This window comes from Chionomys nivalis, chromosome 12, assembly GCF_950005125.1.
Source record: "Chionomys nivalis chromosome 12, mChiNiv1.1, whole genome shotgun sequence".
Lineage (NCBI taxonomy): Eukaryota > Metazoa > Chordata > Mammalia > Rodentia > Cricetidae > Chionomys > Chionomys nivalis.
Window position 1 is genome coordinate 72,035,532 of NC_080097.1, and position 16,602 is coordinate 72,052,133.

Genomic DNA, 16,602 nt, shown 5'->3' on the forward strand with positions numbered 1-16,602 from the left:
TGAGTTCGAGACCAGCCTGGTCTACAAGAACTAGTTCCAGGACAGGCTCCAAAGCCACAGAGAAACCCTGTCTTGAAAAACGAAAAAAAAAAAAAAAAAAAAGAGATATTCCATGACAAATCTAGATTTCACCAATACCTAGCCCTATACAAAATATTAGAAGGAAAACTCTAACCCAAGGATGATGGCTACACCAACAAAAACACAGACAATTGATGGTCTCATTACAGCAAATCCCAAAGAAGAAAAAAACACACAAATTAACATCACCAATGATGAAAACTAAATTAACAGAAGCTAGCAACCACTGGACATTAATATCCCTTAATGTAAATGGACTCAACTCACCCATAAAAAGGCACAGGCTGACAGATTGGATATGAAAACAGAATCCATCCCTCTTCTGCATACAAGAAATGCATCTCAACCTCAAAGAATGACATTGTCTCAGAGTAAAAGGTTGGGAAAAAATATACCAATCAAATGGAACTAAGAAACAAGCGGGTGTAGCTATCCTAATATCTAACAAAATAGACTTCAAGCTAAAATCAGTCAAAAGAGACAAAGAAGGACATTTCATATTAGTCACATGAAAAATCCATCAAGAGGAAGTCTCAATACTGAACATCTATGCCCCCAATACAAGGGCATCCTCATATGTAAAAGAAACACTTCTAAAGCTTAAATCATACATTAAATCCCACACACTAATAGTGGAAGACTTCAACACTCTACTCTCACCACTCGACAGGTCAGTCAGACAAAAAATGAACAGAGAGGCAGGGCGATGGTGGCGCACGCCTTTAATCCCAGCACTCGGGAGGCAGAGGCAGGCGGATCTCTGTGAGTTCGAGACCAGCCTGGTCTACAGAGCTAGTTCCAGGACAGGCTCCAAAGCCACAGAGAAACCCTGTCTCGAAAAACCAAAAAAAAAAAAAAAAGAAAATGAACAGAGAAATAAGAGAACTAACAGATGTTATGACTCAAGTGGACTTAACAGACATCTATAGAATATTCCATCCAAACAGAAAAGAATATGCCTTCTTCTCAGCACCTCATGGAATCATCTCAAAGATTGACCACATACTCGGTAACAAAACAAACCTCAACAAATACAAAAAAATTGGAATAACCCAATGTACCTTATCAGATCACCATGCTTTAAAACTAGAAGTCAACAGCAATACCAATTCCAGAAAACCTACAAACGCATGGAAATTAAACAATGCTCACCTGAATCCTCAATGGGTCAAGGAAGAAATAAAGGGGGAAATGAAAGACTTCCTAAAATTCAATGAAAATGACCACACAACATACCCAAATTTCTGGGACACAGTGAAAGCAGTGTGAAGAGGAAAGTTCATAGCACTAAGTGCCTACATAAATAAGCTGGAAAAATCCCACACTAGTGAATTAACAGAACATTTGAAAACTTTAGAACAAAAAGAAGCAAACTCACCTAAGAGAACTAGACGGCAGGAAATAATCAAAATGAGAGCTGAAATGAACAAAATAGAAACAAAGAAAATAATACAAAGAACCAATGAGACAAAGAGTTGGTTCTTGGAGAAAATCAACAAAATAGACAAACCTTTATCCAAACTAACCAAAAGGCAGGGAGAGAATATCCAAATTAACAAAATCAGAAATGAAAAGGGGGATATAACAACAGACACAGAGGAAATACAGAGGACCATCAGGTTATATTTTGAAAACCTGTACTCCACAAAATTGGAAAACTTAAAGGAAATGGACAACTTTCTGGATAAATATCACTTACCAAAATTAAATCTAGAACTTAGAAAAATAGTTTACACTGGGCAGTGGTGATGCATGCCTTTAATCCCAGCACTCGGGAGACAGAGGCAAATCTCTGTGAGTTTGAGGCCAGTCTGATCTACAAGAGCAAGTTCTAGGACAGATACCAAAAATTAGAGAGAAACCCTGTCTTGAAAAACAACAACAACAACAAAAAGAAAATAGTTTACATTTCAGAGAGGCAGCATGCAATATGATGAGATTACTGCATTTAGAAACATGAACAAGGTTTTGGTTTTAACTTTGCCTCAGACAAATTACTTAAGCACTCTGATTCTCGTCTATTCCATGTCAAGGTAATATCTATTATATGACTGCTGTCATAAGTGGATATAAATACACATTATTAATTGTATAAACTATATGTATCCTTTAAAAGAAAGAATCCGATGGGCACGGTGGTGCACACCTTTAATCCTAGCATGTGGGAGGCAGAGGCAGGTGGATTTCTATGAATTTGAGGGCAGTCAAAGTCACATAGTAAGACCCTGTCTCAAAACAACAATAGTAATAAAGATAAAGCAGGAAGGTTTATTTTAAATGAACAAAGTCTCACATCTCTTCAACTACTCTCTGAAGTTTCAGTTTCTACTGGTGAAAATTTATAAAATGATAAAATCAAATTATGGAGAGAAAGTCATTTAAAAAGCTCTCATCTCAGGAAAAAGCAATTTCTAAGTGAAGAAGGAAGCTACAGAGGGAAGCCTGGTGTGTGGGAACATGCTGGAGCCGACTGGACACGGGTATCAGACTGTTACAAATCTGCTTATGGGTTACAAAACTGCTTAGCGCAGTTTCTTTTATATTTATTTATTTAGTATACAATATTTGCCTTCAGGCCAGAAGAGGGCACCCAATCTCATTACAGATGGTTGTGAGCCACCATGTGGTTGCTGGGAATTGAACCCAGGACCTTTGGAATAGCAGGCAATGCTCTTAACCGCTGAGCCATCTCTCCAGCCCCATTAGCGCAGTTTTTTTTTTTTTGTTTTGTTTTTTGTTTTTTGTTTTTCGAGACAGGGTTTCTCTGTGGTTTTGGAGCCTGTCCTGGAACTAGCTCTTGTAGACCAGGCTGGTCTCGAACTCACAGAGATCCGCCTGCCTCTGCCTCCCAAGTGCTGGGATTAAAGGCGTGCGCCACCACCGCCCGGCAATTAGCGCAGTTTCTTAAAAGTAGACGCTGATACCCAAAACAGAGCGACAGTCTTGAAAGATAGTACTCACGCGTCTGTGTGGTCGAAAGCCAGGTACTCCTCAATTATTCCTTCAGAAAAGATTATACAGTCCTCCTCTCCCCCTTCCGCAGTGGACAAGCCAGAGGGTTTAGTGGTGGGAGATGCTTTATGAGCATAAGAAGATGAAAAATGTAACTTCTTTCCCCTTATACCAAATCTTGGAGAGGGAAGAAAAAGCAGTATTAGTGACATATTAACACAAAACAGCTTTCTCATGGCAAGTAACATAACTTTTGGAACAAACCCCCCTTGTCCTGGCAATAGTTTTCTGAACTATTTTAATTTTTTCTGTCTCCAGTGCTGAAGGGTCACACTCAGTACTTTGGTCATGTGGGTGACACCGCCTGGCTCTGACGGGCATTTCTCCTCTGATGCGAATGCTAAGCGACTTTCTTCACCTGATGGCCATTCGCATACCTTTAGAGAACCAGCTATTCATGTCCTCTGCCCGCTTTCAGTTAGGCTGTTTTTGACTTTCTGAATTGTAGAAATCATTTACCTTGTAGATATTAATCCTTATTAGGCATATGATTTGTCAACACTTTATCTATTGTATATATTCTCTTCTTCTTTTGATTATTTGTACACAGGAATTTGGCCATATTTTTGCTTTTGCCTATGACATTACATCCTAGAAATCACTGTCAACTCTGTCCTGGAAGCATCTCCTATGTTTCACTGTATGCTTTTTTGTGTATACCATGGTAGGGGCTGACATCATTAACTAGGTGGTGGAACTTAGTTTCTCAAAAGGATCCATTGAAATATGTATTTAAAATAATATAGATGGCTGTAGTGGAACACACCTTTAATCTCTGCACTCAGGAGGCAGAGGCAGGGAGACACCTGTTAAGTTTGAGGCTATCCTGGTCTACATAGTGAGTTCCAGGCCAGTCAGGGCTACATAATGAAACCTTGTCTAGACACAAGCCTTAAAATCAGCCCAAAACAGAAGAGTTATCTCTGCAAACTCAATTTTTCATGTTTTCATGCTTGTGCTTCTGTAACCTAACACCATTTTCTAATACGTAACTCCCTGGACTACCATTTTGACCTACACACTACTATCTGTGTTATATGACAATCTTGTTTGAAACCATAATCTCAATTTATATATTAGTCTGCTTTTTTGTGCATTCTGTTATCATGTAAATATTTTATGTTCTATTTAGATTAAAAAATAAGCCAGGTGGTGGCACACAGCTTTAATCCCAGCACTCGGGAGGCAGAGGCAGGCGGATCTCCGTGAGTTCGAGGCCAGCCTGGTCTACAAGAGCTAGTTCTAGGACAGGCACCAAAAACTAGAGAGAAACCCTGTCTCGAAGATCCAGCAGCACCAGCATACACTTGAGGATCTAGGCTTTGCTCTTCTGTGCTATCATCCTCCACAGGAGCCATCGCTATGCACTGGAGACTCAAGTGCTTGCATTAGAGCATACTTACATGGTAGAGTCTCTCTCTTGAGACAAGGTTGCTTCATGTGAAGTTGACACAGCAGAAGGTGATCGAGGGTACAATCCATAGCCTTCACTTGGAGTGATTATCTGCCTACCTAAAATCCTTCCAACGAAGAACAGATACAGTAAAGTACCTTCACTTGGCACACATGCATGCCAAGTCTGAGCGTTTCAGCACCAAATCTGATCCCACAGATTTAGTCAGACACTGGTTAAGAATGACTCTTGAGAGGAAATGTGAATTATTACTCAGGTATATTCCCCTTTAATAGAATATATATGGAAAAGATAAAGCTATTGCCCAGGAGTCTAAGGATGTAAACGCAGTGGTAGAACACTTGGCCCTGGGGTCAATCATCAACACGCATTGCACACCTCCCCCAACACCACGAGAGGATGAAGGGCCAGCCAATTAGTGAGAACTATGAATCTCATTCTTTCTTTTAAAATGATTTATTTTATTTCATGTATTGGTGTTATGTCTGCATGTATGTCTATGTGAGGGGGTTGGATCACCTGGAACTGGAGTTATAGACAGTTGTGAGCTGCCATGTAGGTGCTGGGAATTGAACCTAGGTCAAGCAGCCAGTGCTCTTAATCGCTGAGTCATCTCTCTAGCCCATGAATCATGTTCTTAATAACATTAAACAGAAATTTCAGTACATACAGTCATGGTACTATGGTGGTTTCTCAGGAAATGTGTGTATGTATGTCCTTTCAAATACACAAGAATTACTTGTAGACAGTGGTATAAAAAAAATATTTTCTGGCCATTTTGTTCAAAAGAAAGGCTTATGTCTACGATCCCAGGCCCTTGGAGGTGAAGAGTAGAGGAGGATCAGAAGTTAAAGGTCATCAGCTCACATGTAAAGATCAATGCCTGGGGCTGGAGAGATGGCTCAGGGGTTAAAAGCACTTTCTGCTCTTACAGAGAACCAGGTTCAGTTTCCAACATCTCCATGGCAGTTCACAATTGTTTGTAATTCCAGCTCCAGGGCTCTGGCCTCCACGGGCACCAGGCATATGTACAGTACATATAAATACATGTAAGAAAAACACAACAGAAAAACGAGAAATTTTCTTTTTGAGACAAGATCTCGCTAAGTAGCTCTGGCTGTCTTGGAACTTAATGTATAGGTCAAGGTACATAAAACTCACAGTGGTTAAAGGTGTGCACTATCACGCCCAGCCAAGAAAAAATATTTTTTAAAAAAGAAAGTTCAAGGCCAGGCAAACCTGGGCTATCTGAGACTTTGTTTCACGCATGTACAAACAAGCAGATCTTAAAAACTTTTGCATTGCACCAAGGAGACAGAGGCAGGCAGATAAATGAGTTCAAGGCCAGCCTGTCTACACAGGGAGGACTTGTCACACACACAAAAAGTTTGCTTACTTAGAATAATGTGTTGGCATGTTGGTGATTAGGGTAAGTCTAAAAACTTCTACTAATTTGAGTATTCTTTCAGCTGAGGCTTTATACAACATGGCTTTAGACAATTTTATCAAAGTTGTGTCCATTAGAATAAAGAAAGAAAGAAACAAACAAAAAAGCATGCTCAGGCCAGGTGAACCTTTAAATCCCAGTACTCTGGAGACAGAGGCAGGTGGATCTCCGTGAGTCAAGTCCAGTCTGCTCTACACAGTGAGTTTCTGACCAGCCAGGGTTTCATAGTGAGACCCTAACTCAAACAAACAAACAAACAAACAAACAAACAAACAAACCGAAAGAGAATAAAATCCAAAGCTCATACATGTTCAGAATTCCAGATCTGAGATGCCCACAGTCTAGACTGTGGTCTTGTCTGGTACCTGAGGTGAGGAAAGCTGAATGCCCACTGCTGGCACTCTTTCTGCAGACTCTGTGTGTGCAAACTCGGCTTCTGCTCGTACAGGAGCTCATCGATGGCGGTGAACATGGCCTGCACTTTCTCAGTGGCATTTTGGTCAAGTTCCTAGAAACAACATTTAGATGAGCTATTAAGAATGTATTCTGGTGAACTTCTGTACAGTCACATTAGCTATTCTGAACCTGAGGTGCTTCACATTTGATTCGACACTTCCCTATCAAATATATTTTTATGCAATCAGGAGCCATAGGGATGAATAGACTTTGTGTCAGATTAATTTTGGTATCTGACTTTCTTTTGGCCAAGTTCTTTGTAATAAAGTTTTAATTTAAAAAAATCTGTACAATTCTCTAGAGAAGGAGTACCAGTGGATAACATTGAATTTTCTTTCTTTCTTTTCTTTTTTTTTTTTTGGTTGGTTTTTCGAGGCAGGGTTTCTCTGTAGCTTTGGAGCCTGTCCTGGAACTCCCTTTGTAGACCAGGCTGGCCTCAAACTCACAGAGATCCGCCTGCCTCTGCCTCCCTATAACAATGAATTTTCTATTCATTTTAAGCTGCTCTTAATAATGCTATAATACATATATTTATTTCAATCCAGCGATTAGGCTTAGTGGGTAAAGGCACTTGCTGCCGGGCCCAGTCCCAGTGACCCGAGTTTAAATCCCAGGACCCAGGGGTGAGAGGAGAGAACTGGCATCCACAGTTGTCTTTTTTTTTTTTTTTAAAGATTTTATTTATTTATTTATTTAATTTATTTATTTATTCTTTTTCTTTTATCAAGACAGGGTTTCTCTGTGTAACAGTCCTAGCTATCTGGGAACTCACTTTGTAGACCGGGCTGGCTTTGAACTCGCAGAGATCTTCCTGTCTCTGCCTCCCAAGTGCTGGGATTAAAGGTGTGCACCACCACTACCACCCAGCAGATTCATTGATTTTTATGTAGTATGTTCCTGCATGTATGTCTGTGTGAAGCTGCCAGATCCCCCAGCACTGGAGCTACAGATAGCTGTTTGTGAGCTGCCATGTGGGTGCTGGGAATTGACCCCTGGTCTTCTGGCAGAGCAGACAGTGCACTTAACCACTGAGCCATCTCCCCAGCACTACCACAAGTTGTCTTCTGACCTCTACACTCATGCCATGGCATTTGTGCACCTGACACAGACACAGAGAAACACACACACACACACACACACACAAGAGCAGAGGGAATATTTTAATCTCTAGCACTGAGAAATAAAAAAATTTAAAGCAATCAAATTGAGATACTGTGTTTATATAAAAGGAAAGTTAAATTGGGGAGTTTTCATCTCAAGGAATTTTCAGATGTTTCTGATTCTCTTTATAAGGACAACTTATAGAAATACTTTTTTTTTTTTTTTTTTTTTTAAAGCCCTGGCTGTCCTGGAAACTCTGCAGACTAGGCTGGCCTTGAACTCACAGAGATCCACCCACCTCCACCTACTGATTGCTGGGATTAAAGGTATGTGCCACTACACCTGGCCAGAAAGACATTTTTAAAGTAATTTAGAAATTAATTCTAAAAATTCATTGTACACCAAGCACCTAAAGGAAAGCAAGGGATGGGAAACACGTACACAACGTTCGGAACCTAAAGACACTAATCACAACACGGGGTGGTGGGACTGTTTACTCAGCTCAGTAGGAATACATTTAATCCCCACCCCACCCCTGCAAGTCCTGCTCTTCTGCCCCTGTCACTTATCTCCCTCCATAGGTTCCCATCTTGGACCTCTTCCACACACCCTTCTTTTCTTCAGTCCCAAGAATGTTTACCTTTGAAATACGAGTTTCTTCTCTTAGCACCCCTTTACTTTAACATTATTTCTTTATTTATGGGTCTGTACCTGTGCATGCACACTGGCCAGGAGGGCAAGGGTGTTAGGTTTTCTCTTCCATCACTCTGTGCCTGTTCCTGAGGCAGGGTCTCTTTCTGAGTCTGAGTCTGCAGTTTGAATCTCAGCTAAGATGCAAACTATCAAGTCCCAACAATCTTCCTGTCTTCACCCCATCAGAGTTGAGATCACAGGCATTTGAGAGGACACCCAGACTGCTACATGGATGCTGGGATCCAAACACTGGTGGTCCTGATGACATTAACCACTGAATTATCTTGCCATCCCCACTTCTGGGGCTCTTGCAGAGCTGTCATTATTTGTCTGAGAAGTACTTGTTCTCCTTCTTCACACGGTAACCTCCGCAGTCCTTAAATCTCAGCCTACTGGACAGATAATGCTAGAGTCTCAGGGAAACTCCTCTTATAACATTGTTTCAATATCCCGCTGGAGCGCTTTGTCACTCTGCACTCTCCATCCTTTGGGCAGTCTCCTCATTAGACGACTGAACTATGTAAGTCTCACTCCATATCCTAGTAACTACAGCAACAGATATGCTCAAAATATTCTTTTTTTTTTTTTTTTTTTTTCGAGACAGGGTTTCTCTGTAGCTTTGGTGCCTGTCCCGGAACTAGCTCTTGTAGACCAGGCTGGCCTCGAACTCCCAGAGATCCGCCTGCCTCTGCCTCCTGAGTGCTGGGATTAAAGGCGTGCGCCACCACCGCCCAGCTTCAAAATATTCTTGAAGAAACTAATAAACCCTGAAAACCCAAATATTAAATACAGGGACGATCTAATTATGATAGGTTAACACCAAGAACTATTATATATACACTATTCTAGTTGACAGATGTGGAGGTAATAAAAAAACATCACCATTAACAATGACAAATGACAAAATTAGACTATAAAATAGTATGCACATACATATAACCAAGGAAAATATACATACATGAAAAACTATTGGGAAGTGATTAATGATAATAATGATAGGTTTTTTCTGTAGAGAGAGCAGCTAACTGTTGTTTAAAATCAGTACAGTGGGGGCTGGAAAGATGGCTCAGTAGATTAAGGTGCCTGTCTCCAAAGGCTTGCACCTGAGTTCAAGTCTCAGAACGTATGTAAAGGTGGAATTTGAGAAACAGCTTCACAAAGTTGTCCTATAATCTCCTGCCATGGATCACGATACCAGCAGCCACACACACATAAAATGCACACACAACATTTTCTAAAAAAACAAATAAGCCATGCAATAGTGGCACATGCTTCTAATTTCAGAACTCGGGAGGCTGAGAGATAGGTAGGTCTTTATGAGTTTGAGGCCAGCTTGGTCTGTGTTCCAGGCCAGCCAATGCTACCTAGTGGGACCTTTTTTTTTTTTTTTTGAGACAGGGTTTTTCTGTGTAACAGCTCTGGTTGTCCTGGAACTGCTCTGTAGACCAGGCTGGCCTTAAACTCACAGATATGCACCTGCTTCTGCCTCCCAAGTGCTAGGATTAAAGGCGTGCGCCACCACCTTCTGGCTGGGACCTTGTCTCAAAACAACAAATAAAACAGCTGGGCATGGGGTCACATGACTTTAATCCCAGCACTGAGGTGGCAGAGACCAGTGGATCTCTGTGCGTTTCAGGCTAGCCTGGTCTACATAGCAAGTTCCAGGACAGTCAAAATTACACAAAAATACCTTGTCTCAAAAAACAATAAAAATAAATAAGTAAATAAGGTGAAAGTGATCAAGGAAAACCACACATTCATACAAGGCAACAAGGCAAGCACACTCCAACACAGCAAACACATGCGTGCACAGAGAGCGAAGAGTACAGGAATGGCAATTCCTGAGGAGTTCCAAGAGTCTTCCCAGAACTGTAGCAGAATGATTAGTAGACAACTCACACCATATCCCCAAGAGAAGTCAGAGCTGCCTTCTGTAGAGATCCCTGTGCCTGCATAGCTTGGAAAAGCAGAACGCGAGTTCCCGGTGTCAGTTGATGTAAACGGTGATTCTTGGGTGATGTCAGACTCACTAAATGGTTAATTTGAGAGAAAGGGAGAAGAAAAAAAAAAAGAAAAATTTCATGTTTTCTCAGCAACTTATCAGGTGGTAAACATGTGTACAATATATCTGTAGAGGCAAAAATCAACTTGGAATTCAAGCACTGTGAAAAGCCCACCTAGCAATACAGAAAGGACGGCAGCTGTGCTGCTCAGTGTCCACTGGTGACATGAACGCTTTACCATTGGAGGTAGTTCAGAAATGGTGACAGGATGTCTGAACTTGGTGAGTTCCTGTAATTCCCCAGGTGCATGCACAGATAGCCACCTCATTAAACCCTTGCTACTGTAACCTGTTAATGCAGTTCTAATGAACTTTCTTTAAAATTCAAGGAATCTCACTTTTATTTCCAGGTTTGAAACTAGATTTGACTTTACAGTGTTTCCTATGACAGCACATTGTCCTTCAGAATCCTCTTCGAAGCTGGTCTGTTTCTTAGGAGCTGCAGTTATTATTTGCTCTGTATTCGTATATGACAAACATTGTGTGACATTTTACATACTTTATCTGATTTATATTTACAAGACCATATGAGAGATGCTGATAATGTCTTTTTTTTCTTGGTCAAACCAATGAAAGATTTTTCAGTTTTACTGACTAGTTTCCAAAGAACCAACTTCTGATTGTTGTTTTTATTTTTATTTTTTCTTTTTTTGGTTTTTCGAGACAGGGTTTATCTGTAGCTTCGGAGCCTGTCCTGGAACTAGCTCTTGTAGACCAGGCTGGCCTTGAACTCACAGAGATCTGCCACCACTGCCCGGCTGATTGTTGTTTTTCTATTTCATTATCCATGAACTCATTTGTCCAATGTTACTCAGCTTATAAATGGCAGGAATAGAATTAAAATCAAATGTCTGATCCCCCTTTGAATCTAATTACTTAACAACAACTACATATTACTTCTGGTGGGTAGGAGAGATGTCTCTGAAGCTAAGAGTGTGAACTGCTTTCCAAGAAGATCCAAGTTCAGTTCTCAGCATGCATGTTAGGCAGCTCATAGGGGGAACCTGACCTCTAGCCTCTGCTGGTAACTGCAGTTATCTGTACAGACTCTCTCTCTCTCTCTCTCTCTCTCTCTCTCTCTCTCTCTCTCTCTCTCTCTCTCTCTCTCTCTCTCTCACACACACACACACACACACACACAGAGGCTGGCTTTGCAAGTCTGAGTTCCAGCAAGCCTCCTGCCTCAGGTTCTCATAGAGATAAAATTCTTGTTTTGTTTCATAGGTGTGGTCCTAATGAACAAAATCCTTGCCATTATCAAGTGCAATAAGTAAGCAAGCATGCTTTGCGCTAGTACCTCTGAGAACTTGTATCAAGTGCAGTAAGTAAGCAAGCATGCTTTGCGCTAGTACCTCTGAGAACTTGTATCAAGTGCAGTAAGTAAGCAAGCATGCTTTGAGCTAGTACCTTTGAGAACTTGTATCAAGTGCAGTAAGTAAGCAAGCATGCTTTGCGCTAGTACCTTTGAGAACTTGTATCTTTTCCACAGCCGTCATTGGTAGAGGAAATATCATCCAGTTGCTCTGGAAGGGGATGATGGTTAAGAGCGTGCTTTGTTATTCCTTTCCTGTGAAAGATAAAACAGTCTTCTTTTATAGTTGGTATTTCTTAGAGTCATTGGCTCACGATTACTTATTCTCTGTGTGTGTGCATGTGAAGAGTGAGAACCAACCAGTGAGAGCTGGTTCTTTCCATCCACCATGTGAGTCCCAGGAACGGAACTCTGTTGTCAACCTCGGTAAGCAACTGCTTTTACATGCTGAGCCATCTTGTTAGCCCCAAGTAAAAATACACTTTTAAAAAAATTTATGTGTATGTGTTTGTGCCTGTGTGAGTCTGTGGTGCACACAGGTGTCAGATCTCCTGGAACTTGAGTTCCAGTCAACTGAGAGCCCTGATACAGGTGCTGGGAACTAAACTAAGGTCCTCTGCAAGAACAGTAAGTACTCTTGACTTCTGAGCCATCTCGCCAGCCGGATACACTTTTAAATCATATCCACCATTAGAGAGAAAAGTTAAAGTGCAATCCACTAACTGAGGTCTTAGCTTTGTGTACAAATATGGTACGATTCACTAAAATTCCAAACTGAGAATCCTTGGAGCCAGACTACCTAGATTTGAATACTGGCTTCATCACTTAATAACTGTCTTATCACAAGCAGTTATTTAATCCTGTGCTTCAAGTGAAATATGTGTACCAGGGATTATGAAGTGCACTTGCACATTAAAGGCCTGGGGAGATTCCCTGTAAAGAAACTTGTAAAACTCTGTCTAACCTGTCAAGTTTCCTGAATCTATTTTGTGGGAAATGATGCCTACTGTAGATTATTAGTTCTGGAAGATATAATAACTGACATAGTCTATTTATTTCAGTGGACAAGCCCAGCAGAATATAGATTCCAGAGGGGCAATGTCCAACGGAAATATGATAAAAAAAAAACTACGAATGTCAGGTCATCACAGCTGGCTTAGATGTTTATTTTGAATTTTTCATTCCCAAAGGTGGGATGTATCTCAGCAGTAGAGCTTTCCAGCATATGTGAGACACTAAGTTCATTCCCAGCACCAAAGAAAGGGGGTGAGTGTGGAATGCTGTGTGTGTGAGTACTTTTGTTAAACTCTTTCCAACACGTATACTTAGTACCGTTGGAAAGCTGTTTGAAGCTACTGCTTGAAAATGGATTATCATTGTAACACCTAAAGTAAAAAAACTCATTTTAATTTACTATCATTTATATGCATTTAATCCTCGTTCACTCCACTTGGATCCCCTTTTGGAAACGTTACTTTTAGGAACTATCAAAATTGCAAAATGTATTTTTAACTTCTCTGGTTAGAATTAATTATAAAAGCAAATTTGGGGCTGATGAGATAGTGCAGTAGGGAGAGGTACTTGCCACGAAGCCTTAGGACCTGAGTTCAATCCCCAAGACCACAAAATGGAAGGAGTGACTCTTATAAGCTGGTACATATGTACATATACACACATACACACACTGAACGGAATTTTAAAAACTAAAAGCAGATTTTAAGCCAAATCCTTTTGGGAAATGACTATTTCTTATTCTTATTCCCTAAAGAGTTTATTGCCCAATTTGCTGTGGTGTTGATAACATACTCCTCAGTGGACGGCATGCTCATGGAAAGCAGGGTGTTCTTTTTTTTTCTTTTTTTTTTTTTTTGGTTTTTCGAGACAGGGTTTCTCTGTAGCTTTGGAGCCTGTCCTGGAACTAGCTCTTGTAGACCATGCTGGGCTCGAACTCACAGAGATCCGCCTGCCTCTGCCTCCTGAGTACTGGGATTAAAGGCGTGTGCCACCACCCCTGGCTCACGCTCTTTTCTCTGTATGACTCTTGCACTAAGTAAAGGTGGGAAGAGGCAAGGTGATTATTACCACTTATTGAGGACCTACTGTTGGGGCCATGCAAGGGGACCAATGGCAAAGCCATGCCTGAATGGGCCTTGGAGAGGCAAAGCCCAGAGGACTATGTGTCCTGAGGTCCTCATGCTGATTGTTGCCTTTGCGGTCGCCACATCCCTCATAATCTATGTGTTGTATGAAAGCTCTTCAGGGGGTTTCTAGCCCCTCACTGGGCAGTGTTACTGGTACTAATAGTGATTGGCTTTTTCCAAGTATTGCTGTTGGAGCAGATCAATGATTCAACCACTACCCTTAGAAAGAATTTAGACATGTAGATTAGTAAGATTAAGTTAAGATGTTTTTGTTAATGGCTTGAGGTACAAATCTCGGGGAACAGTTTAAAGTTTATAAAGACACATTTTTAATAGTTGAACATGGGACTTGCTGAGGTCAGAGAATAGGAACAATGGGAGCCTGGCTATTGCTGGCTAACATACCTTTCCTGCTAGGATGGCTTGGTGATCAAAGGTGATGATTAATTCCTTGTACCCAGCCAGGCGGTGGTGGTGCACACCTTTAATTCCAGCACCTGGGAGGCAGAGGCAGGCGAATCTCTGTGAGTTCGAGGCCAGTCTACAAGAGCTAGTTCCAGGACAGACACCACAGCTACAGAGAAACACTATCTCGAAAAACAAACAAAACAATTCCTTGTGCCCATTTCTGCCCTCAGCTTCCTGATATAAAAACTATTGATGAGTGGGTATGCACCCTGAGGATTTACAGTGGAGCCGTTTTTCATATACAAATGTTTAGATTTGTAGTTTTTTTTTAATAAGGTTACCTTTTGAGATAAACAATAAAGTGATTGGTCCTCTTTTTTGTAACCACAAAATGCAGCTGGCAGCAAAAGAACTGGCTAAGAAAAATACTTTGCTGTTCATACACAACAAACTGCTTGAATATGAATGTATGTGGGTTCTTGGGACAACTTGTTTTTCACCTGTAATATGTAAAATGTTTACTCATATAAGGGAAGGGAAACCTGCTTTTTTTTTTTTACTTGTATTCATTGTAAAATTCACTTAAAAAACAGAATGAAACTACATTGTAATTTTTATACTGCTTGAAAGATTTTGCTGGGGTATATAAGCTGTAAGAGAAAAAAATAAATTTAGTTAGAAGGAAAAAAATAAGAATAGACAGAAGGGAAAATCAGGGTAGAAGAACAGAACAGAAAAAGAATAGAGTAGAACAAACAACAATTAAAATAATAAAATGAAAACCTAAGCTTGGCCCTCAGAAAAGTCCTCGTGTGGCTGTTTGACTGTCCAGTAGCTTGCATGCCCTGCATCTCCTCTTCGGTTTCTCTGACCTGCTGAAGGCTTGCCATTCATCAGCACCCTAGGTGAGCTCCTGACATGTTGGAGGTGTGTGTTTCCCTTTTTTGTCTGCCCCAGAGAGTTGTTTTGCCCACCCTGCTGGCCCCAGAGAATTAAGTTTTACTCCCTCAGATAGACAGATATTAAAGTCAATTGAGATCAACTCTGTTGATCTTCCTCAATCACTGAAGCTGCCAGGCCTATGCCATCATTTTAGGGATGCTTGTAGGTATTACTTGTATATATTGACAGGACAGGAAGGCCCAGATTTCATAAATTTCCCAAAAGCTATACAGCAAGAAAAGTGTCCATCCAAAATCTCAGGCGTGACTTTAAATTAGCATGCCTAGCTAAAATTTAGTAAGTGCAAGGCTGCTGAAATTACTTAGGTCAGTGAGGTGGAACAATGGGATTTGGCTTTTTAAAAATTTGGACTCTATTTGCTTAAGATGTGGAACCTTTCTAATTTTTTTTTTTTTTGATTTTTCGAGACAGGGTTTCTCTGAAGTTTTTGGTTCCTGTCCCGGAACTAGCTCTTGTAGACCAGGCTGGCCTCGAACTCCCAGAGATCTGCCTGCCTCTGCCTCCCGAGTGCTGGGATTAAAGGCGTGCGCCACCACCGCCCGGCGAACCTTTCTAATTTTGTCCTGAGAAACAGAAACTAGTTATAGCCATCTTTCAGAATTGTTGAAAGGGTAAAGAAACTGAAGGTTCTTTTGAAATCGCAACATGCCAGGAAGGCATTATCGTTACCTGCCAAGTTACAACACTTTACTAAGCGTACAAAGCAGGACTTTAAGCTACAAGTGCTTGCTTTTTAGTCCACAAACAAACCTGATCATTATTTGCCGGGGGGTGTGAAGGCAGTGTGTGTGTAAAGTTTTGACAACAGGCTTTCGAATTGGACTGCCACTTGGTTTGTACTTCTCAGCTGCACCATCTTTTAGATACAATCTTTAGATCTGTTATCTTTAGCTGTAGGATGTGCCAAGTCGGTCTCCTGGTTTCGCTAATGCATTCAAACAAACAGCTTTGCAAAGTGTTTGGAACTAGACACATTCAACTTTATTGTAACATTCAGCTATTATCTTCAGTGGGGCCAGAAGCACTGTGGGAACATTAAGTGCTTCTGGATATCCATTCCCTCAATTCACGTAGTAATAGCCCCCAAAACAGTCTTAGGATAGCATGGATGATACACTCTCCACTGGTGACCCAAGGACAAGAGACAGCTTCCACCAGGGTTGGGAGAAGAGAATACTATTTTCTCTCACGTGCCCTGGGAAAGGAAAAGAGAGAAGGACTGGCCAAGGAAGGGTCCCTAGAGCTCCCGCGGCCCAGGCTGGGCGGGCTGAGCCATCCACTCACAGCTCCACGCTCTGTGGCACGGCCTTCCGAGTGTATCTGGAGATCATCCTCCGTATTCTCTTCCGCGGCCGGGGCGGGCAAGCCAGGGCGGGGGCCTCGGGGCCTGGCCCTCCCGCCAGCTCCGGCCCAGCCCCTTCCTGCCACCTACCGGCCCCGTCTCGCCCCGTCTCGCCCCGTCGCCTAGATTCCGGACCGCCACTTCCCAGAGTTCCCACTCTAAAGTCTTCC

The 16,602-nt window shown here is 41.5% G+C and overlaps 1 protein-coding gene across 10 annotated transcripts in view; it reads right to left on the reverse strand.

Moving 5' to 3' along the window:
- Window positions 1-16,578, reverse strand: part of Fam149b1 (family with sequence similarity 149 member B1) — a 47,448-nt gene extending 30,870 nt beyond the window's left edge. For 6 of the 10 annotated variants that reach the window (XM_057786460.1, XM_057786459.1, XM_057786457.1 and 3 more), the window contains exons 1-6: window positions 16,375-16,578; window positions 11,729-11,833; window positions 10,104-10,233; window positions 6,320-6,462; window positions 4,497-4,613; window positions 3,043-3,210 (exon numbers count right to left, since the gene is read on the reverse strand). In XM_057786460.1, the coding sequence (XP_057642443.1) occupies window positions 3,043-3,210; window positions 4,497-4,613; window positions 6,320-6,462; window positions 10,104-10,233; window positions 11,729-11,833; window positions 16,375-16,421 (710 nt within the window). In that variant the 5' untranslated portion in view covers window positions 16,422-16,578. Of the gene's footprint in view, window positions 1-3,042; window positions 3,211-4,496; window positions 4,614-6,261; window positions 6,463-10,103; window positions 10,234-11,728; window positions 11,834-14,124; window positions 14,217-16,374 lie in introns of those variants that run through there. The other 4 variants (XM_057786458.1, XM_057786454.1, XM_057786455.1 and 1 more) reach the window with 4 other exon arrangements.
- Window positions 16,579-16,602: the final 24 nt, after the last annotated feature.